Here is a 23,358-nt window from a genome sequence, read left to right on the forward strand (position 1 = left end):
TTTTGATTAATTATTATGTCTTCACATAATAATATTCATTTTATACATTTTTCATATATATATATATATGTATTAAAAATCAAATAAATTTTACAAATTTTTCTGATCAGTTAATACTAATTAACATAAGAGGTATCGATGGGATGATGTATACAGAAATATTGCGAGAATTTTAAGTTTTCACTTGTACAAGGCACGTTTTGTTTAATGTCCGTACTTGATATTTGATCGGTTTAGCAATTCTTATTTTTAAACACTGTCAAGATTAATTTTCCTTCTGTCAATTTTTTTATCATATCACCTTATTTATTATATATTTATTTTAAAATAAAATATCAATACGTTTTTTATATACTTTTTTGGTTAAAGGATCGGCAATTCCATTTTTTTTATGTTGGAAAACTAAATGATAAAGTTATTATATCGTTTCATTCATATTTAAAATTGTTATTAAAAAAATAATAAAATACTATTTTTTATTAAAAAATTAAATTAAAAATACTTTAGAATTCAAGGATGGTAAAGGGTTAAATGAGAAACATAAGAATAGTAAAGGCATACAATGCAACATTCACCAAAAAATTTTATAAGTAGGACAACATTTATGTACTTAATAAAATATTTATATTTCATATTATCATAAATTATTAAAATATAACTTTAATTTTAGTTAATATATAACGTAACAATATTTAAATAATTACAATTAAATTTGATCTTCCTAAATTTCAATCATTGAACTGAGTGCTTATCTAAATGTTTTTCGTTCCATTACTTATTAGATCCCAAGTTACATCAAGTGAACCTTGATATCAAAGTGGTTTTGTGGGGCAAATTGTTTATCTTTGGATAAACAAATAATTGAATGTCACCATCATTCTTCATGTTTGCTTACCTTCTGTTGACAAAAGAGGCCATTACAAAACTTCACCTGCATTCGTATAACTCGGATTTCAAAACGTTCCGAATTTGATTATCTGATCCAAATTCTCACGTTTCACCTGACCAACTCGATAGACGAGAGTTACAAATTAGAACCAAACATAAATGAACTCGAATGCTATTATATACACCTGGAAGACAACGTATTAAATTTGAAACTACTCAAGGATCATATTATTCCACACGTCGCGTTCACAGGTCCTAAAGTAATCTTTTACTATAATAACTCTCTGTATTCCACGGATGGTTACGAAAATTATGTTTTTCTCGCCTTCACACAACTTTTATAACGATATGGGAGCAGATTTTCTTCATTTTAAAAAAACTTGTCATGGTGTAGTATTAAACTTAAACCTTTAATTATTAATAACTTAATTATTTTCATGGATAAATTGACTTTTTAAATAAATAAATTAGTTATTTTAATGGTCAAGATTTCTTCAGTTATATGATATAACTACACAGATATTTGGATTAGTGGAATGATAATAACCTTGATTGCCTCTGTTGATCCTAGTTCTCGAGGTTTGGCACAACACATACATTGCAATCGCGTAATTTATGGAGATAAACAATGACCACTTCATACAATAGAGCGCGAGAAAGATGGTCTCAAACGCCTAAATTGCAGGTGATCTGAAAATTCCAAAATCAAAGAAAATGGGCATGACTAAGAACAATAAAAAATCATGAAGAAGCCCAAACAATTATACTTGAAGAATCTAAGCTTCCCAACCATTTATCATACATAATTGTAGGCAAGAGGTTAAGAAATCCGAAGATGAATCAATTCCATTGGTCAAATAAGAGAAGAAGAGAAATTTCGCTTCAAGTAATCGAATTTTTGCTTCCAAGACTCGAATAAAATGTACTTACATTTCATTATTATTCAGCATAAAAAGAACATCATTTTTCAAGCTTCTTCTGATGTTTCTCAGACATACATCGGAACAGAAAATCAAATCGAAAATAAACAATGGATACAATGAACTGCCACTCAATCTTCGGCAGCCATGACAAAGAACATAACTAAAAATGTCAAATTACAAAACAGAGAAACAGAGAGACTCAAACAGTCTCAAGCTTCTCAACTATGTACACAGAATTTTATTCCATTGCATTATATACAACTCAACTATACATAGCCAAATCAAAAGGCCAGCATCGAATTCATTCATAAGAACCAGCGATAAACTCCTTCCAAGTTTCATCTTCACTTCACCAGTTCCGAGACCCATCCAATATCAGGGGCAGGGGTTGAAAACGGCCCAATCGAATTCTCCCTACTAAGCTTCGCGTATATTTTCGCTCTAAGGTCTCTTCCCGATTCCACCCTCTCCATAGCAGGTTCTTCTTCCCACCCATTCAAACTCAAAAACCCGCCACGTGGCGACCCAAACACGCATCTCGAAGAAGCCCCCTCCTCCAGTTGAACATTCCGCATTGAGTTAACCAATTCGCGTACACTCACAGGTAAGGCACGGTATCGAGAGTTACCGGGCGAAGCGGGTGGCGACTCGGAGAACGAAGAGTTAATGACGGAGGTGGGAGAAGAAACAAACGGTTCGGGCGAGAGTGAACGGAGTTGGTCGGTGGTGTGAGCGAAGAAGCAAACTCTGCGCCGGCAACCAGTCCGGTCCTTGCAGAGCTGAGTCCTGTAGCGAGAGGGGTGTAGCCAGCATTCGAAGACGCCGTGAGCGAACTGACACGTGTCACCTTTCTTGCAATTTCCTTTGCGGTAATCGGGGCAGGCCGTGCCGGAGTAGTGGTACTTGCGAGGGTCTCGGCGGCGAGCCTTCTCGGCGGGATGGGCGTACGGACACTCCGTCCAGTCATGTGACCTGCCACGTGGACACTCCCTCACCTTGAATTGGTACATTCGGAACTGATCTGTGGAGAAAAGGTCGAAAACCTCGGCCAGCGCGTGTGTTTCAAGTGCATTGGAAGAGAATGGAGAGAGAGTTCCATTTTCTGATTGAGGAATGTGAAGGTTTGGGATCATGGCGTAGAGTAGTTGAGTTAGGGGGCGTCTCTGAAATGTGAATCATTATGAATGAGTATATAAAGTGGTGGTGCGCATAGTGCACAGAGGAGAGGATTGGAAGCATGCGGTTTGTTTAACCAAGGTTGAGTCAACAATAAGTAACATCAAAATATCTAAAGTCGACGTGGCTTTGGGTAGCTTAGATTACAAGAGTTGGTGCTGCTGGCTCTTATCTTAGCCACGTGGCCAAGGAGAAGAAGTGCAAGCCCAGCTTCGAGTTTTGTTCAGAATGCAACGCCGATTTTTCTCCATCCAGTGGAATGGTAGATTCGACAGTTACAGGTTATTCATGGCACTGTTTTGTTTTTTAAAATTATTATTAACGTTAAATGATTATAATTAAACAATTCTTTAATTTATAAATTAATTAAGTGTCTGTATACCAAATATTAATTGAATATTTAAGTGCAATATCAATAAATTAACTCTAAAGGATTGATCAAGTAAAATAAAATATTATTTCATATTTGACAAATTACAAATTTGACTCTCCACTTGTCTCATTAACATAATTTAAATGTAAATCTTTTTTATAATATTTATACAATACCTAAAATTACTAATTCTTAAAAATGAGAAAGACGATGTAAACCCGTAAAACAAACTTGTCGAGAATGTCATTAATGTTAACAAGTGTGCATTACTTTCGGTGCAATTTTATAAAGGAGCAAAGGACAAGATGAACTTTTATTTTAAGGGTTTTTTTTATTATGTGTCTATAAACTCATCGTCGATTTTTTTTATATATTTCACTAAATATTTTAAATTATTCATATATTTTATTTTTATGCAATGAATGGTTTTTTTAATGAAAATTTTATATTTTTAATTTCTGGTTATACTGTCGATGCATAAATTATAGCCGACTTTTTTGTTTTATATTAAATCTGTATCTATTTTATTTATTTATTCATAATATATTTGAGAACTTTTTTTCTCAGACAAAATTTCAATTTAAACGTTGTGTTTGTTGTATTTTTTCATTTTAGAAATAATGGTTAGAAATTTTTCATACAATTAGGCTATAAAATGTTAGAAAAAAAGTTAAATTGAGATGAAACGTTAAATGTATTGTATTCTGCATGGATATTTTTCAATTTAAGTTAAAAAATATAAATAGTTTAAGTTTAGCAAAGAAAGAAAAAAATTTAAAAATCATTTCATAAGTAACTAAGACTTGAGATAAAAATAATTATAATATAAAAAAATAACGTAACTAAGACTGACATTGATGTATAAAGAATTTTTAATACGGAAATAAACTTTTAATATAAGAAAATGAAGTGTAAAATTAAATCAAGTCATGTGAGAATTTAAAAAAAAAAACAACTTAAGCAGTGTAATAAAAGTAAAAATAGTTAAAAAAATAAAACTGTCAACATGTAATGTATGAACATAGTATTGTTTTAAAACAAAGATACGGCAGATGATGTATTTCACACAAATATTTATAAATTCTCGAAAATAATTGGGAGGCACCCCTGTCTGAAAAATACTCCACTTGAATGGTTTTTGAGTCTGACTATTTTTCCCCTTAAAATGAATTTTTAATTTTAGTTATACAAAAAATGCTCTATCGCTTATTCTGCTGGTTGTGGCGACACGCGAGTCACGTGATAGTCCATTAGTACATTATCAATAAATAAATATTAAAAGAAATACTCTTTGTGAATAGGTGTAAAAGATTGGATCCGGCATATATACGTCTTTCGATTTTAATATTAACGTTTTAAAATTAAATTTAGTAAATTTTAAAGACGCATCAAATTACACTTCAAGTTGTCTCAACTCATATAATTTCTTTCTTCAAAACTTATATATTTTTTAAGTAATTGTGTATTGATGATAAAATTTTTAAGAATTAATAAATAATATTTTATTTATTTTGAATATATATTTTAATTGTATAGTTATTAATTTTTTATAATTTAACTGTACATAATATTAAAATTAATATATTTTATTTGCAAGTTAAATTAACGTAATTTATTCTGATTTTATTGAGTTTTATGGAATCGATATTAAGTTTTAAAAAATGGTTCTACAGAAATTTCAGATCAAATAAAAACGTAGGCCAGCTCATCTCACGCGCATCCTCGTATGTGATTTTTAAGAATTGAACCAAATAATTTGATCGCTATATATTGTTCATTTGTACGTTTCTTCAGTTGGCCAAGCCACCCTTGTCTTTTATCAGTTGCCCTCTGAAACTGTTAATATTTATACGTCACTTTAGATTTTTAATTAATTTCAGTCAAGTAAATAAATGAAAATATCTGTTTCTCATTATTTTTTCTAGAAATAAATTTTTAATTTTGAAAGCTTACCCATAAAAAGTAATATTTCTTTCCATTTAAACCACTTGACATTGTCTTTTATCTTATATTTGCATATAGTCCACTGTTTATAGTTTCTTTTATTTCAGAAAAAAAAAGAGAGACATTGTTAGCTTGTCTTGATAATCAAAATAATTCAAATAAATTCAGATTTAATATAAAAACTTTATACAATAACTAATTTACAAACTTGAAATTTAGTATTTAAGTTTTCTAAGATATGCTTAAAAGTATTATATTAACACTCATTAATTATGTATTTGTCAAGTTGAAAATATACACTTGGTTATTATTATTCAGTGATTTGGGGACAATGGATTATGTGATATTATGTAAAAATAAATAATCAGTTATATTATGTATAGTGATTTATGTTGTGTTAGTTTTTATCTTAAAATAATATAGTGATATGGGTGGATGGAAAAGTAAGGCCTATGTGTACGTAGTTTTTGCGGATAAATATTTAGACCTAAAATTTTTAGCAGGTAATTTTCTCTTCGTGATAAGTGTGTTTTTGTATGTTTCAATCAAGTAAGGTTTAGTTAACGTTTCTATTAAGCTACTGTAAAAATGACAAAAACTCAATAATTATTTTTTCTGTAAATAACAACTCCATTTATTAAAGTGATTCTTTCCCCACTAACATCATGATAGCGATGGAACACTAGATGAATAATATATATAACACATACGCGTGTGTTATTTAAACCATTGACATTTGACTTTATATTTAAGTAAAAAATATTTATAATAATGTGGGTCTATTTTTTTTTTCATACACAAAATATAAATTTAAAACAAAATCAAATATGTATTATACAAACTAACTTGTTGGTAGATAAGTTTGGATGCATATTCAAACTTGTATAATTATGCAATATCTTGTATTATGGTTTAATGGAACAATGTAATATAAATTTAATTAAAATTTTTTGACAATGTAAATTTCTATATTTTTATTTAACAAAAAACTACTATAAAATTAAAAATTATTAAAACTTGTAATATATTTATTTTAAATTTCACATTTTAATTAATTAAAAATTTAATAATATAATAATGTATAAAAAAATCAAGGCCGTGTAATATTCTTATACTGCGCAAAACTTCTCCAAATGACCATTGAAATTACATCAATGATATGAAACCCGAAACCCCATGATTGCGGACATATGATTGAAGTTGTATAAAAATTAGGACATATTATCAATTGCCTTATTTATTTGGTAATGGGTTCTGAAGAATATCTGTTTGTTTTTGGGTCAGCAGAGGAATGTCTGTTTAGAAAAGGCCCAAAATGCTCTTACATTCTGAATTGTCAAACTTTTGTATTGGATCAGCATATAGGCTTGGGCTTTTCAGCCCATTGACTCCTCCAACGACATCTACTAACCCGAAAATGAGAACGAAAAGAGTTTTCTTAGCTTAAAAAAAATTAAAATGGGAAAAAAATCCAAGAAAAAGAACAAAGCTCGCGTGATTCAGTAGACTTTGCGCGGTGTCTTCCTTCTTTAACTACAATCATGGAATGTCGCGCTCTTCATTCTCCCTACGTTAATGTATTTGACTACGCTTCAGCAAAACCAACCCGGTGCTTTTCTGTTGGATCGCAGACATTTAACGGGTTTAGGTAACTACAACTTTTGTTTCTAATTCGCTCCATTACCAGTTTTAAAATCTCTGTTAAATTTCAAATTTCGCACGTGCCATAACTTGTTTGATCCGTAGCAGGGTGAGGGTGCTTGGGTCATTTTCATTTAATCTCGCACTTCATTATCTTGTCTTGCGTAATTAGAATTTAGAAGGGAGCAACACTGCTCATTGTTCCCCTCTTTCATGAATCATGATGCGAGGCTTGATTTCTTTCACTTTCACTGTCTTCCCCGCTAACAAGTATCATCGCGTGCTGTAGGATGAAAAGTAAAAATATTTTCTAGTTGAGTTAAGTCAACCTATCAGCATTAGCTAATAATTATCGTTAACAACCGCAAGTTTCACGAAGGAGGAACCCCCAATGTGTGCACAAGGACAAGGCTACATTTGGTTTACCTAACTCACAAGAATTCTTTTGTAATAATATACCTTGGATGAATGAGCATACATAAACATTTCATTTTACTAACTTGCACCATGCCATATTTGGCTTTTGTAAAACAGAATGATAAATATATATGCTTTAGGAGTGGTGGGCATTTGTTTATTTTTCACTTGGATGTTTATTTATTTATTTATTTTGTTTTATCGTGGTGGATATTATTGTCAGGGTGGTTCTCGGTTGGGTTTCTGCAATTTGTATGTTATATATTATGAAATTCAATGTGTAGTAACTTTGCCAATTTAATAAATGGACGGTACAGCTATGTCCACCTAACTCTTGCAAAACCTTCAAGTCTCGTGCATTCGAATTTAGTGGTAATGTTAAATTAAGGAACAAAGGCATTCTTCCTCAACCTGCGAGCCTCAGGCTTCCATTCCAATTCAAGCATTGCTTATCTGCAAGACAAAGCAATAGGGAAGCAAAAATAAAAGAAGGAAAAACAGAAAGGATTTTTTTTTCTTGGGATTATTTAAAATGGTCTTTAACTATAAGAAGTTATGAAATTCATTTGATCCCGTTTAATATAGTATGTTCTGACAAAAGGACAATTGGGACGAAAAGCTAACAGCTTTTCAACAATGTGGTTCTCTTTGATGAGTTAGGCTGGTTGGTCCCACAGTTTTACGTAGCCTTCACTCTCAAATTTGCTGTGTCAGTGCATATATATATATTGAAGAGGTTCTGGGCCTTCGGCTTCACAAGCAGAGTCTCCAACTTTCACTCCCACTGAGAGCACAAGCATCCTAAGCCTCAGGCTCCCTGCTACGCCTATTTCTTTCTTCGTAAGAAAATTATCTTCACCATGAGTGTTCTGTTAGGGAGTCATATTTGTTTAAATATGTATTTATTTGTTTTTCTTTTCTTCATAATTGAAGGTCTCCTTGCGGATTATTATTGGCTTAGAAGTCTAGAGAAGCTATGGAAAACTTACTGAAGATGAATACAGGAAACCAAGTTGACGCATGCACTTTTACTACCCACTATCCAGCAAGTTTTCATATACTTGTGTTGCCTTACCTTATTTAATTTGTTAATAAGAGTTCTGCATTAACCATAATGAAATGTTAAGGAGTTTGCTTGGGGAATCATAGGAAATATTAACATTGGAAATAAATGGATTATAGAAAACAGCTCATCTATTCATAATATGGTAACTGTTGTCCTCGTAAATGTAAGATGTACCTATTTTTTCATGTATAAAAATACCCATTCACCAAAAATAAAATCTGACTTGTGAGTGGCAAAACAATCAACAATTCATAAAACACCTTGCCAAAGTCAACCTTCAAGTTTCTAACTGTTTTCTGATATTGCTTTCTCTGGCAGGTAATGAAGGGAATCATCTCAGGTCCTAGTGGGAGCAAGGTTACTAATATGTTACTAAATCATGACTTTTCAGACGGGCTGAACTCTTGGCATCTCAATCGCTGTGATGGCTATGTAATTTCACCTGAATCAGGTCCTCAGCGAGGTGTGGAAATGGACTCGCATGGTAATTATGCTGTTATCACAAACCGGAAGGAATGCTGGCAAGGCCTTGAGCAAGATATCACAGATAAAATTTCCGTTGGTTCCACTTACTTTGTTTCAGCTTGTGTTGGAGTATCTGGGCTTACTCAAGGGTCTACTGATGTTCTAGCTACTCTGAAACTAGAATATCATAATTCAGATGCTAACTACTTGTGCATTGGAAGGTATACAATTTCATAATTCCTTTATGTAGTTTCTCATGTTCTAAAGCGATTGGGGGAAATGCTTATACCATTTATCATTATTTTCAACAGAACTTCTTGTGTGAAGGGTAGCTGGGAAAAGTTGGAAGGGTCATTTTCATTGTCCACTATGCCTGATCGGGTCATATTTTATTTGGAAGGACCTGCTCCTGGAGTTGACCTGCTTATACAATCAGTAGACATCATCTGCTCCAGCCCAACTGATTATGAAAATCATGTAATAATGCACTTCCAAATACTGTTACATCTTTGTGAATTCTACATCTTGGTGAAATCTAATATATTAAATGAACATTGATAATCAAGCTAATACTCATGCAGTTTTCACTTCCACGATTGCTAGATCAAAATTGCAATGAATATGTATAATTTTCATTTCTTTCCTTGTTTTGGTGAAATCTTTATATATTTTTTACGCACTAACTTGTGATGCATTTTGCCCTTATTTCCGAAGACAACAAACAAGGGGTGTGCTTCCACTGAAGATGAAAATATCATAATAAATCCCCAGTTTGAGGATGGCCTGAATAATTGGTCTGGAAGAGGCTGCAAGATTGTATTACATGATTCCATGGGAGATGGGAAAATCCTTCCAAAGTCTGGAAAATTCTTTGTATCTGCAACAGAACGTACCCAAAGCTGGAATGGAATTCAGCAGGAGATCACTGGACGAGTGCAGCGCAAGCTTGCCTATGAGGTTACTGCTGTAGTTCGGATATTTGGGAACAATGTCACCACTTCTGGTGTACGTGCTACATTGTGGGTTCAAGCACCAGATCTTCGAGAGCAGTATATAGGCATTGCCAAGTCAGTCTCTTATCTTATTTCTTTGTTACTGTGTTCAACATAATCTGAGTTATATGACTTTCATTGCAATTTGTTAGTAAGCATATATGAAAGAAAAGAAACTTGGTGTTGGTACTTTACGATTTAGTTCTTTCAAAATCAATAACAATGGATATTAGAATGCACTCTTAACATTTTTTTTATCTGCTGAACAAAAGCTTATGTGTACTAAAGTGTGCAGGCAACAGATAAAGATTGGGTTCAAATGCAGGGAAAATTCCTTTTGAATGGTTCCCCATCAAAAGTGGTTGTTTATTTAGAAGGTCCTCCTGCAGGCACTGACATTCTTGTCAATACTTTGGTAGTCAAGCATGCAGCTAAAACACCACCTTCTACACCCCCTGACTGTGAGGTTGGATTTATAAATAACTTTGATATATATTAGTAGTTCTTGAAATTTCGTTTTGCACATTCGTTTTCAAAATAAAAAACTTAACTATATTGCCTTGATATTGTTTCTTTGTGTAGCCAATTCTGTATGTTTTTAGGACCTAAAGATTGATTTATTTTTTTTTGCAGAGTGCTGCTTTTGGTGTTAATATAATTGAGAATAGTAATCTGGCTAATGGCACCAACGGATGGTTCTCACTTGGTAATTGTACTTTGAGTGTTGGAGCCGGTTCACCGCGTATAATTCCACCAATGGCAAGAGATTCTCTTGGGCCTCATGAATCCTTAAGCGGGCGCTATATCCTTGTAACCAATCGCACACAAACATGGATGGGTCCTGCTCAGATGATCACTGAGAAATTGAAACTCTTTCTAACTTATCAAGTCTCTGCTTGGGTTCGGATTGGTTCTGGATCAACCGGTCCTCAGAATGTGAACATTGCCCTTAGTGTTGACAACCAGTGGGTCAACGGAGGACAAGTTGAGCTTGCTGATGACAGGTGGCATGAAATTGGTGGGTCCTTTAGAATTGAAAAGCAGCCATCTAAGGTTATGGTTTATATCCAAGGTCCTGCTTCTGGTGTCGACTTAATGGTTGCTGGACTTCAAATTTTTGCTGTTGATAGACAAGCTCGGTTTAAATATTTAAGGAGGCAGACAGACAAGGTAACATCTTCGTCTATTCTATATCATATCTTATTTGATTTTCAGAATGCTTTAAGACACATGGAACGTTATCAAGTTCAAGATGTCTTTCACTTGAACTGATTTGAACGAGTAACATATGACAGAAGAAGAATGTTAAGATACTTGATAATTTACTTTGTTTGTCATTTCCCCGTTTCTCATTTTAAACACTTCTCCCTTGCTGCTCTGAAGGTCCGTAAGCGTGATGTAATCCTAAAATTCTCTGGGCTAGACTCAAGCAGTAATCTTGGAACATTTGTGAAAGTTAGACAGATACAAAATGATTTTCCAATTGGATCATGCATCAGTAGAACCAATATTGACAATGAAGATTTTGTTGACTTCTTTGTGAAGCATTTTAACTGGGCTGTTTTTGGGAATGAGTTGAAGTGGTATTGGACTGAGCCACAACAAGGGAATTTGAACTACAAGGATGCTGATGATATGTTAGACTTCTGTCAGAAGAACAAGATAGAAGCCCGTGGTCATTGTATCTTCTGGGAAGTGGATGGCACTGTTCAGCAATGGATCAAATCATTAAATAAAAATGATTTGATGACAGCTGTCCAAAACCGCTTAACTAGCTTATTGACTCGCTACAAGGGGAAGTTCAGGCACTATGATGTTAATAATGAAATGATGCATGGTTCATTTTATCAGGATAGACTAGGTAAGGATATCAGGGCCAACATGTTTAAGAATGCACACCAACTAGATCCATCTGCTACACTGTTTGTGAATGATTATCATGTTGAAGATGGATGTGACACCAAATCATCTCCAGAAAAGTACATTCAACATATTCTCGAGTTGCAAGGGCAAGGTGCCCCAGTTGGAGGAATAGGAATTCAAGGTCACATAGATAGTCCTGTGGGACCTATAGTTTGTTCTGCCCTTGATAAATTGGGTACTCTTGGTCTTCCAATATGGTTCACTGAGCTTGATGTGTCTTCCACCAATGAATATGTTAGAGCTGATGATCTAGAAGTTATGCTGCGGGAAGCAATGGCACATTCTGCAATAGATGGTATAATGCTATGGGGATTTTGGGAATTGTTTATGAGCCGGGACAATGCACACTTGGTGGATGCAGAAGGTGATCTCAATGAAGCTGGGAAAAGATACCTTGCTCTCAAACAAGAGTGGCTATCTCACAGCCATGGTTATGTTGATGAGCAAGGTCAATTCAGCTTCAGAGGCTTTAGTGGAACATACAGTGTGGAAGTTGTGACCTTGGCAAAGAAAATTTCTAAGACGTTTGTTGTTGATAAGGGTGACTCGTCACTAGTGGTATCAATTAATTTATAAGTGTCCTGCTTCACCTTGGAGTTAGTATTTCTTGGTTGTCTTGTCATGCATTCATGATTTTAATATTTTTTTTTTTTTTTTATATGCTGTTCGCTGAATACAGAGTTGGTTGTGTGACGTTAATGATAGCTTGCTGGACATTACATTCTGGAAAAGAAATAAAATAAAATTTGCTGCTTTTGTTCTTAAACTAGTTGTTTTCTGTTTTGATCAAGTTAAACTAGTTGTTTGTCACTCGCGAAATTACTATGAACATGATTTTCTCTGGGGTCAATATTAACTTGAATTTCTCAAACAACCCAAATGAGCTGTGCTATTCTATTTGAATTGGGCTGGGTTAGGCTAATTTAGTTGTTAGTCCAAACCAGCCCAGAGTAGGTTGCAGGCTAAGCAGCTTCGTCCATTAAACCAGTTTTTAAATTTTTTTCTTAAAAAATTCACAACCACATAAATAATGTAATTAACTTATATAGTATTTATGTAAGATGATTACTTTCTTATTTCAACATTAATATACTCCTATTTTAAAATATTATACATGAATATTTGACATTTTATATATTAATAACTTAAAAAAACTTATTATAAATGTTTTTTATTCCTAAGTTTTTTATTTATTATTTTTTAACAGGAAAGTATAAATCAATATAAATAAAAAAGGAATACCCGGGAGTTTAACGGCATCCAATAGTACGATAAAATATTTGAGACCAATTTCAGGTTGGGACAACTGGACAAGCAGTGGGTTACCCAATAGAATTGAGCTAATAAAATGTATGAAAAAGCCCTGAATGTTATATACCATTGGAAAAAGAATAAATATCAGAGTAGGATGCAAATGAGTTTTTCTTCCTTCAATCCAAATAGATTAACTAAAATTCAAAAATTGTGGTGATTATAGTTACATGGAGCATAGGTGTACGGTGCTGAGTTAGAGTTTCATGTAATTAAGGTTGTTATCATCATTTATAAAGGTCTATTATTAAGAAGCAGCCATGAAATCCAACAGGGTACGATGGCCCATACAGTCTCTACAAAAAACAAAAAGCAAAAAGCCTGCTAACGTCAACTTGACAGCCTCCCTCCATCTACCAATCTACCATTATTGATGACTGCAATGTCTATAAATGTACTAACCCGAGATATAGGCAGCATCTGAGGTTCATTAACTCGAATTATTATATTAAGTTAATTCGATTAATTTTGCCCCAAATTATATACTTAGAGTCATACTAATGAGTAAAATTATTTGACATCCACTTTTATGATTATTTATAAATATTAAATTAACCAATCTAATATTAATTTAAATATTCTTATTAAATAAATTAACTTTATAAAATCTTATATATATATATATATATATATATAAACATATATTCTATCACATTATATTTTATTTTAATGTATATAATATATTAAAAATATAAAATATTAAATTTGATTAATACACTTATAAATATTTAAATTACATAAAATTTAATATGCAGGATTATAAATGTAACATGAAATAATTTAATGATTAAATTAATGAATTTTACATTTTATAAAAATTTATTAAATATGGTAAAAAATTAATATTTAGTGTTAATGATTTAACTTTAATTAAATTTAATAATAGCTAAAGAAATGCTGTGGACGATGTGACTTTAATTAAAAAGTGGAAGGAAAGGGAATCTCACAAACCTTTAAAAAAGAATTAATGATCGCTATTTATTTCTCGCTTTAATTCATCAAAGCAATGGATTATCCGTGATGTGACTGGAAAATAGATACGGATACTTAATTACTTATTAAGACTTAAGTATTAATCACTAAAATCAGCATTATTGGATAATTTGACAATACAAAAATAAATTCAATAGTTAATTTTAATAATTATTAATCAATTTAATCTTTAATACTATAAAAATAATAATCTTTAGTATAAATTATCCATATTTTTTCAACAATGAATGCAAAAATAAATGTTTTTTCATTTTTTAAATAATAATAAAGTAGAACTAATATGCAAAAATATAATTTTTGAAGAAAAATATATTCAATATCCGTTTACAACACAAAACATGAATAATAGTTAATGAAATTTTTGCATGAGAAAAAAGTTGTGTCTTGAATTTATTCTTGAGTTGAATATCTTATTTACTTTTTTCTTACATATATATGTTTGCAATAACTGCTATTCACAATATAAATTTCAATGAGAATATCATTTTATGCACAATAGTGGAGAATTATGAGAAAAAAAAGACAAATTTACTTTATTTTAGATTTGGTACTCAAAGTAGTATAATTTTTTAGTGGATATCTTTTTTAAAAAAACAATATTTAAATTTAAGATTTTATTGTTAAAAAAGTTAAACATGTACATTTAATTTAAACACCTCTTGATATTATGAAAAATAAATTAATATTTATCTTTAGAATTATCAATAATTTGATCTCTAAATTTTTTGCTTGTCAATTAATTTGATTCATAACTTTGGGACTAAATTAATTAATTATTATCAAATTTAGAAACCAAGCTAGCCTGATTGATTATAGGAAGATGTTAATTTTATTTTTTAGAGTTGAGTATAAAAAATTAATAATAAAAAATTATTAAAATAAAAATATTTATTATGATTTTATAATTTTAAAATAAAAAATATTTTTTAATAAAAATTTATTATATTAAGAGATTTAAACTCATGATATTAATTTTAAAAATCAAATTGATTGATTATTGTCAATGTAAGACTATATTAAATTATTTATAATGTTAAGGACTACTTGATTGATATTAATGCCAATGTCTAAATTGCGCCTATTAAAGATCATATGCCAAATCATATATCAAGTCGTAATTAATAGTGAAAAAAATTTAAACTATTGCTTGAAAAGACACATAAATTTATATTAATTGCATCTATGACCTCTTATATTGTATCAGTAATATTCCCCTAAAATATTAAAAAAAACAACAATTTTTAAAAAAAACCACAATAATTTGAAAATGAATTCTATCATGATAAATATTTACGTGACCTTGTAGTATGAAAAATTTATATTTATCTTACTTCATAAATACTTTCAAAATTCGATAAGATCTCATCTGTTTAATGTATATAATAAAGAGTATAAAAACATCATTTTTACATGATATAATCATATAAAAATTCAACATAAAAGGATTTGCTGCAAAAAGAACTGCATAAGATGCAGTTAATTTGTACCCAACGATTCTCAATTCATTCTCAGTTTTTATAGTTACATTTGTAATAAAACTTCAAAATATCTTCGTGATTGAATCGTGAGGCTCTTCCAAAGACCATAGGCTCAAGCACTGTATTTCATTTGCTAGCTGACGCTTGGACAACTCACTCTCTGATTCTGATATCAGAAATCACAAAAACTTAGTTCCGTCCCAAAACTACGTACCAGATATACCATGGTAGAAAGAATATGGGAGTTAAGTGAGAAATGTAAAAGAAAGCAACTAGGTCACAATTAATAAGCTTACTGAGATAAAGATCACAAGGAAAAAATCAATGAAGATAGAATTTAATTATAAATATAAAGAACTGGGAAATTAAAAAAGAAGGTGGTCTACTGTATGATTCGCTCCGAAAATTTTGACTTTATTGCAGTTCATGTAAAAAGAATATAGACTATTGAAATTGAGAAGATTATGTGAACAATTTTTGGGCGCTTTTGATTGTGATTGAGTGCACAAACCTTCTGAAGGAAGAGTAGTTGGGATTCTCAGCATATGGAACAAAAAGACTTTCAAGCTAATTTTTCTCTTTCACGTGAAATGGTTTCATGGGTGTTTTGCAGAATATGGTGCCAATTAAAAGCATATGAGATGCTTCGTGGTTAATGCATACTTTTCATGCAGGTTAGCTATGAAAAGGAAGATGTTGGATTTTGGAAAAGTATGAATGACCTTTGTGGTACGTTAAGAAACTCTTTAATTTGACAAAACTTTTCTTCATCTTAAAAGCTACTTAAATAAATTTGAAGTTATTTGATAATTTTATGACTATTTTAATTTAAAAACAACTTTTAGGTCAAAAGCTGTTTAATAAAGCCTTCTGTAGAAACTATTATTTAAGCTTGTTATTGACTAATTTTAAACAATAAAAGAAAATTATCTATAAAAAATAATTATGAATTGGATTAAACTAAAAAATATTTTACAGGGAGGTGTGCTTTCATACGACATTGAGCAGAAGAGGAAGAAGGATATGACGCATCCTTTGAATTGAGACGCAAAGCACATGAGTTCACATGGGCAAAAATATCAGAAACGTAAAACACAAGAAATGAATGTGAGAAGGGATGCCAATGGATGTGAAATTTATAGAAGCATCTTGCAGGATCGCATTCGCTCACATCACCTATAAAATAGGATTACACACCTTAATTTTTAAGAATGTGTAGCACTTATTTAATTTTTTTAAAATGTAATTTATATCTTAAGTTAATAATAAACTTTATTTAAATAAATTAAAAATGATTTATTTTGATAAGTTATATTAAAAAAACTACTGAAATAACCAATTTATAAAAGTCATAAACTTTTTTTTATAGATTGTTAATAAATTCCTATAAATAGGTCCTAAATCTCAAAATTTCAATTACTTTTTGTTTCCTCGCTCCCTCGCCCTCTCTCTAGAACACAGCCAATCAAAAACTCTTGATAATATAGAAGATTTATCTCTTCTCCAATGCTCAATAGCATGGGATTTGAACGATTTAACTTTTAATTTGTATAATGAATCCCGAAAACTTGTCTTTTGTTGGTGGGTATGAGCACCACCTTTACATCTAACCAATATCAAACTATTAATTCCCTTCCCCATACAATCATGTTGTTCTTCCTGTGAAGTAAAATAGCAATATCTCTTCCAACCACAAAATCTTATACAACATCATCAAGTTTTTAGTTTGGAGTCTTGTATAAGAAATCAATTTGCTTCCCTATGATATGAATTAGTCCCACACACCAACCGTACTTCATTTGTAACTTTAAATTAGCTTGTAGTTGAAATTGAAGCTGGAGGCTCCAACAATATAACTCTTAACATAGTTATGAAGACAAACATGAAACTTATGTTTAAGATCCCCAGTGGATGCACTAAACAATCCCATGTGTTAGAGGAGGCTATAAAGAGAGCCGTGCGATAGACGAGGCTCCAAGGAATGGTGAGTAGGAAATGAAAGTTACTAATTTGGAGATTTTATTTTTTAAGAGAAAAAAAAAAGTAGGGAGGAGAATAAAAAATTGGAATTTGGAGAATAATGGTATCATTCTTGTATTTTTGTGAGAAACCAATTTGAATTTTTAATTTTACCAAAAATTCATGTGACACATTATATGTCCAAGATCATTATTGACGAGACAAGCGAAAGTGTTAAGTGTGTGCATATTCGTAAGCTGGTTATTGATTATTATTGATTCATGTACTTTATTAGTTGATTTTATGGAAGCTAAGAAGATGGATTCAACTAGAGAATGAAAGTGGTTCATATAGACTTCGTTAGCTGTAAATATTTAGAAAAAGATAGGAGGTTAATTTATATTTGAAATATATATATATATATATATATATATATTTAAACATACATGTTAATAATTTAATTTTTTATTAGAAAAAATATATTAATAATGACTTATCCAATATTAAAGTGCTAGTAAATGATAAACTTTTTGCATTGTAATATAACATTTAAGTAATGTGATACGGTGAAAATAAATAAATAAAAAGAAATGAAACATGTGAAATAAAAGTTTATTTGTTTATAATGTACATTAAAGTTGTATTAATAAACACTGTCACGTGATTTTTTTAAAAAAAAATTTATGTGCAAATTTTTATTTTTTAACAAATATTTATAAAATTTCATCTACTTAATGCTGATATATAAAGAAAGATAAATATAAAATATTCTTCCACATCATCTATTAATTGCATGTTGATGGACATTGTTATCAATTTTACAAATCAAAAGTAAAGCATTCCCTCAGACTCTTACTCTAAAGTTTGATTAGTTGCTGCTTAACGAATAGTTAAAAGGTTGGTTGTTTGGTATTATGACTAATTAAATATACTAAAGATGGCTGCTATATACTGCTCAACATATTTGATTTGATTTAATGGCAGACATGGGTCCTTATTGTCTCCCGTTTAACATATATTGTTGAATAGTTCTTCGTTTTACCAAACTATAAAGATTTGCTATATTTGATTGTGGCAGGCACAAGATGTCAAGATTGTACATGCTCATAATCAAAAGAATAATTACCCAAGTTAATGGCCTGTTATTTGTTAATTTTAACTTACATTGCGTAGAGGATCATATCACATTCTTTCGGAATTTTGTGTCCAGGAAGTTTTAGAGGAGAAAAGAATAAATAACATTTTTATTTCACAATTGTTTTTATTTTAAATATTTTATAATCTTATTAATTTTAAAATAAAATTTATTTTTTTCCTCCAAAATTTCTCTCTCGAATAATCTCTTAAAATTACACTACAATAATAGCTCGACAAAATTAGAGACCTGTCAGGTCACGAATCCTACTATTTAATTAAGTGGATATCGCCTTTAAGTTATATAAAGTAATTAAATACTTTTAATTAAGAAATGATCAAGTTAAGTCTAAAATTGAAACTTTAGACAATTTTTAAAATATAATTTAGGATAAGTTTGAATGTAGGAAGAAAACAAAATAGTAGTGATAAAAAAAACAGAATAATCAAAAGAATTTATAAAAATATTATTTAAACAAATAAAAATTTTATTTATCATAATCATAAGAGTGTTCCACGTAACCTCTTCTTTCTCACCCATTTTACTGTAATTTTTATGGCATGAGAGTTTTTTTTTTTCGTGAATGCTTTTATTATTTTTTTTGTTCACTGTAATCTATTGGTTTTTTTTTTTTGCATAGTAAAAAATAAAGCATAAAAATTAATAAAAGAAAATATTGTGAGAATGAAGTGAGAAAAAAGTTAAAAAAAAAAAATAGGTGCAAAATAGATTAAAACAAACATGTTATTTAAATGACAAAATTTTTTAAAAATATTTAATATTATTTAAAAATATTTTTAATATATATATATATATATATAAAGGCAGAATCTTATTTAAAAATTCTTATACTTAATTTAAATATTTTATTTAAATTATATTTAATGAATTATAATTTATTATTTTATTCACTTTTAAATATAAATTAATTTAAAAACCTAAATACTTTTAAATCCAACTAATCATTTTTAACTATTTAAAAATAAAGAATTCGAACACATAAAAAAATTATAATTTTATTTGTTCCTTAGTTATTTTTTTTTTTCAAGAAACAAACAGAATGTCGAAGTATTTAACATAAACATTTTAATAAAATTTAATATAATTACTTTTAATTTAATATAAAAAATATAATTTATTCCAATAATTTAAACATAAATTTAAAGTTAGAATTAATCGTGTTAAGAAATTAAAATATCAATATTTTATAAAATTACATTATAATAAAATAAACATAATTATCTAAAAATTAAACTTGAAATCAGACAAGGTTCTCAGTTGATTTCCTCAATTTGATTTTTTGTTTCTTTTTCACGAGTAATTCTGATTGACATGACCGTAACAGCTCATTCACATATAAGTTGATGTAGATGGTGATGTGATTGGCAAAAGGCAAAGGCCCAATAATGCACCTCTGCTGTACCCAACGCAACAACTGAAGTAAAAGTAAAAGAATCTTCAATGAAAATTTTCTGTTGACTGGAAAAAAAGGCTTCAAAGTTCAAAGCATTATTTAAACTCAGGTTTACGGATGTGGTTAATCTTAAAACAAAACTTTTATTTAAAAGGTTTCTTTTCAGATAAAAGTTTTATTTGAAAGTTAATATATTTAGTAAATTATAAAAGTAATAAAAAGGTTATATATGAACTTTTTTTAATCTTAGGTAACATTTTAAAATTTATGAATAATTATTAAATAAATTTTGTTTTCAAATCTATTGATGATATATATAACTTTATCATATATTTTTAAACAATTCAAATGAAATAATCATCTTAATGTTTCTTTTATCTAATGCGCATAAATATAAAAGTTTTATCTATAATAATAATAATAATAATTGATAATTAATTATTAAATTAGTATTTTATAGTTTAATACACAGGTTTTTTACATAAAATTTTTATATTAAATTTAATTTTAATACTTCATACAATAAAATAATCAATAAAAATCAGCCTATATCATCAAAGTGAAAGGATGAAAAATAAAACTTAAGTGCATTAATGTTAATTTTTATGAAAATTAAAATTTTATATAAAATAAAGGTTAATATTTAACATTGATATATTTTATTAAATAAAACTTAATTTTAATTAAAAATAATATTAAAGACATTTAAATTTATAATTAAATTTTATTAAAAATATCAAATGGAAAAAGGCAGGGGCGGAAAAAAAAGGTGAATTTGAATGACAAATGCATGGAAGTAGCGGACAGTGGAGAAGGGAAGCCGAAGCTAACGGACACAGCTCATAGCCATAGATGGGGTTTGGCCACACTCGACCCTTTTATGCTGGGAAAGTTGGAAACGTCCAATCTGTCTCGGAAAAAACTGAGCAAGATAGGGTTTTTCTTTTTATATGAAAAAAAAAATTAAAACATTATATTTTGAAAAAATTTATAAAAATATTATTTTTTAAAATTGTTAATATTAACTTTTGATAAAAGATTATTAGTGACATTTTTTAATAACTTTTTTAATTATTGATAAATTTTTATTTTTTATTATTTTAAAATGAATAATTATTAACTAATTTTAACTTTTTATAATGTGTTATACTTTTATAAAATTATCAATAACAAATTTTAAAACTTAATAAATTTTTGTTATTTTACAATTTTTTAAAATTTCTCTTACAATTTAGTCTGAATTTGACTTAGATCACGTATATAAATATAGTAAGTAAATTTATTATTAAAAATATTTAAATTTAAAACTTTACTTAAATAATATTAAGTCATTTGTCACTCAAATTAATTTTTGTTTATTGTTATTTTATGGTTACTAACACTAAAAATTATTAATTTTATATTTTAAAATTTTTTTAAGATATCAATTTTAGTATATATATTTTTCAAATTTTATATATAAAAAATGAATCCAGAAAATATCATGGACCTTTTTCAATTTGTGTACGCGTATTAAAAAATATATTTTGCAAAATTTAATACATATAAACATTAAATATAATTTATTTGGCGGAAAATTGTGGCCCCCACAGGCACAGGGAGGAGCGCGGGACTCTCGGGGGGGGGGGGGGTGTTTTAGAAATGGAGCCCTATTAAAGGGTGGGGCGCGTGGGGTCTAAAGACAGTGTGATAGTGTGTGCGCGCATCAGGGTGGAGATAGAAAAAGGGGCAATATTACCTAGTTTTGGGCTGTTAATTTTCCGTACAATGCTATAATTAAATTAAATGTATTTTAAAAATAATTAAAAATATATTATCTAATTATTTTACATTTATTAAATTTGAAAATTTTTAATTATTAATAATAAATAATTTAATATATTATTAAAATTAAAATATATAAAAATTTAAAATTTAATTTAATGTTAAAATGTAAAAGTAAATATATAATTTAAAAATTCATTTAACATAACAAACAAATTTTAAAAAATATTATTTGATAATAATTTTTAAAAATGATTTTAATAAATAATATTCATAAATTATATGTGGACTTTAATTTTATTTTTATATTTTTAAGATTATAAATATGTATAGTTTTTGTTTAATATTTGATTTATAAAAGAGTAAGAAATTTATTATATATATATATATATAATATTTTTATAATTAAAAGAGATAGATATCATCATAAGATGTGATAAAAAAAATCGTAAAAAATATAATAAAAATGTGTAAAAAGGTAATATAGATCCACCTATCCATCCATTTCCAACGCTTCCAATTTACATTTTAGTCTTTGCCATTGGAAGTGATCGTACATTTTTTTGAATTACATAGAATGGATACAGGGTCACGGAGCATAATCAAAGGGTGACTTTACATTAAGTGGCAATAGGTCATTTTGAGAGCATCTTGATGCTGAGTTTATATCTAACCAATTAGGTTTTGGTAGGTAAAAGTGACTTCACCAATTCTAAGGTTCTAATTGTTCAAACTTGAAAGCATAAATTTTTCAATTTTATCGATATTTCATTTTTTTTAATACAGATAGGCCTCAGTCTCTCGTCTTCACACTGGATGTTGAACCTCCAGCATCAAAAACAAAAAAGACATGTCAAAAACAATTATTAACGTTTCACTATTAAAAATAGACATACATTAATGTAATTTTTGTTTAAAAATAATTAAAATACGAATGTAAATCTAAGTAATAATATGACTATTATACTAATAATCTCTTTCTCCCTCTATACATATTTCAGAACAATGTATAATGAAGTGTTAAAATAAAGTAAAATATATTTCTAGTTCATTTAAATACGATTAAATTAATTAATTAATTTTTAATTATTTTAATATTTATTACTGCTTATTAATAATATGACTAAATTTAGCCATATTATGTCATCTGTCATATCTAAATGTTTGTGAATATGATATAATTATATATATGTTACATTATAATAAGAATATAAAGTGGAAATAATTTTTAAAAGTTCAAAATTATAAAAATAAAATCTATATTTAATCGTATTTATATAAACTAATATTTTAAGTAAAAAAAACCTTGGATTAGATAATATTTTTGTATCTAAAAGATGGAAGGAGAGAACAGGAGTGAGCTCACGTGCGAGGGACATGATGACAGTTAAAATATAATATCAAAATACGCGGAAGAGTTTCATTTGAAATGTGCAATAATTTTTCCTGAAATTAAAAAAAAAAAAAAGGCTGAGAAACAAAGTAGAAGTCAGAAT

General features: G+C 29.0%; 2 protein-coding genes across 2 annotated transcripts; one reads left to right on the forward strand and one right to left on the reverse strand.

Moving 5' to 3' along the window:
* Positions 1–1,479: 1,479 nt before the first annotated feature.
* On the reverse strand, positions 1,480–3,080 carry LOC113865389 (zinc finger CCCH domain-containing protein 20-like). The gene has a single exon (XM_027499893.1). The coding sequence runs from the start codon at positions 2,942–2,944 to the stop codon at positions 2,156–2,158; it is 789 nt and encodes a 262-aa protein (XP_027355694.1). The 5' UTR covers positions 2,945–3,080; the 3' UTR covers positions 1,480–2,155.
* A 3,664-nt stretch (positions 3,081–6,744) lies between these two features.
* LOC113865636 (endo-1,4-beta-xylanase 1-like) lies at positions 6,745–12,568 on the forward strand. Its single transcript, XM_027500331.1, has 7 exons — positions 6,745–6,952; positions 8,747–9,114; positions 9,205–9,370; positions 9,608–9,960; positions 10,174–10,351; positions 10,519–11,055; positions 11,269–12,568. The coding sequence occupies exons 2-7, from the start codon at positions 8,750–8,752 to the stop codon at positions 12,382–12,384; spliced, it is 2,715 nt and encodes a 904-aa protein (XP_027356132.1). The 5' UTR covers positions 6,745–6,952; positions 8,747–8,749; the 3' UTR covers positions 12,385–12,568.
* The last annotated feature ends 10,790 nt before the right edge of the window (positions 12,569–23,358 follow it).

This window comes from Abrus precatorius, unplaced genomic scaffold (genome assembly GCF_003935025.1).
Source record: "Abrus precatorius isolate BTA unplaced genomic scaffold, Abrus_2018 Scaffold4, whole genome shotgun sequence".
NCBI lineage: Eukaryota > Viridiplantae > Streptophyta > Magnoliopsida > Fabales > Fabaceae > Abrus > Abrus precatorius.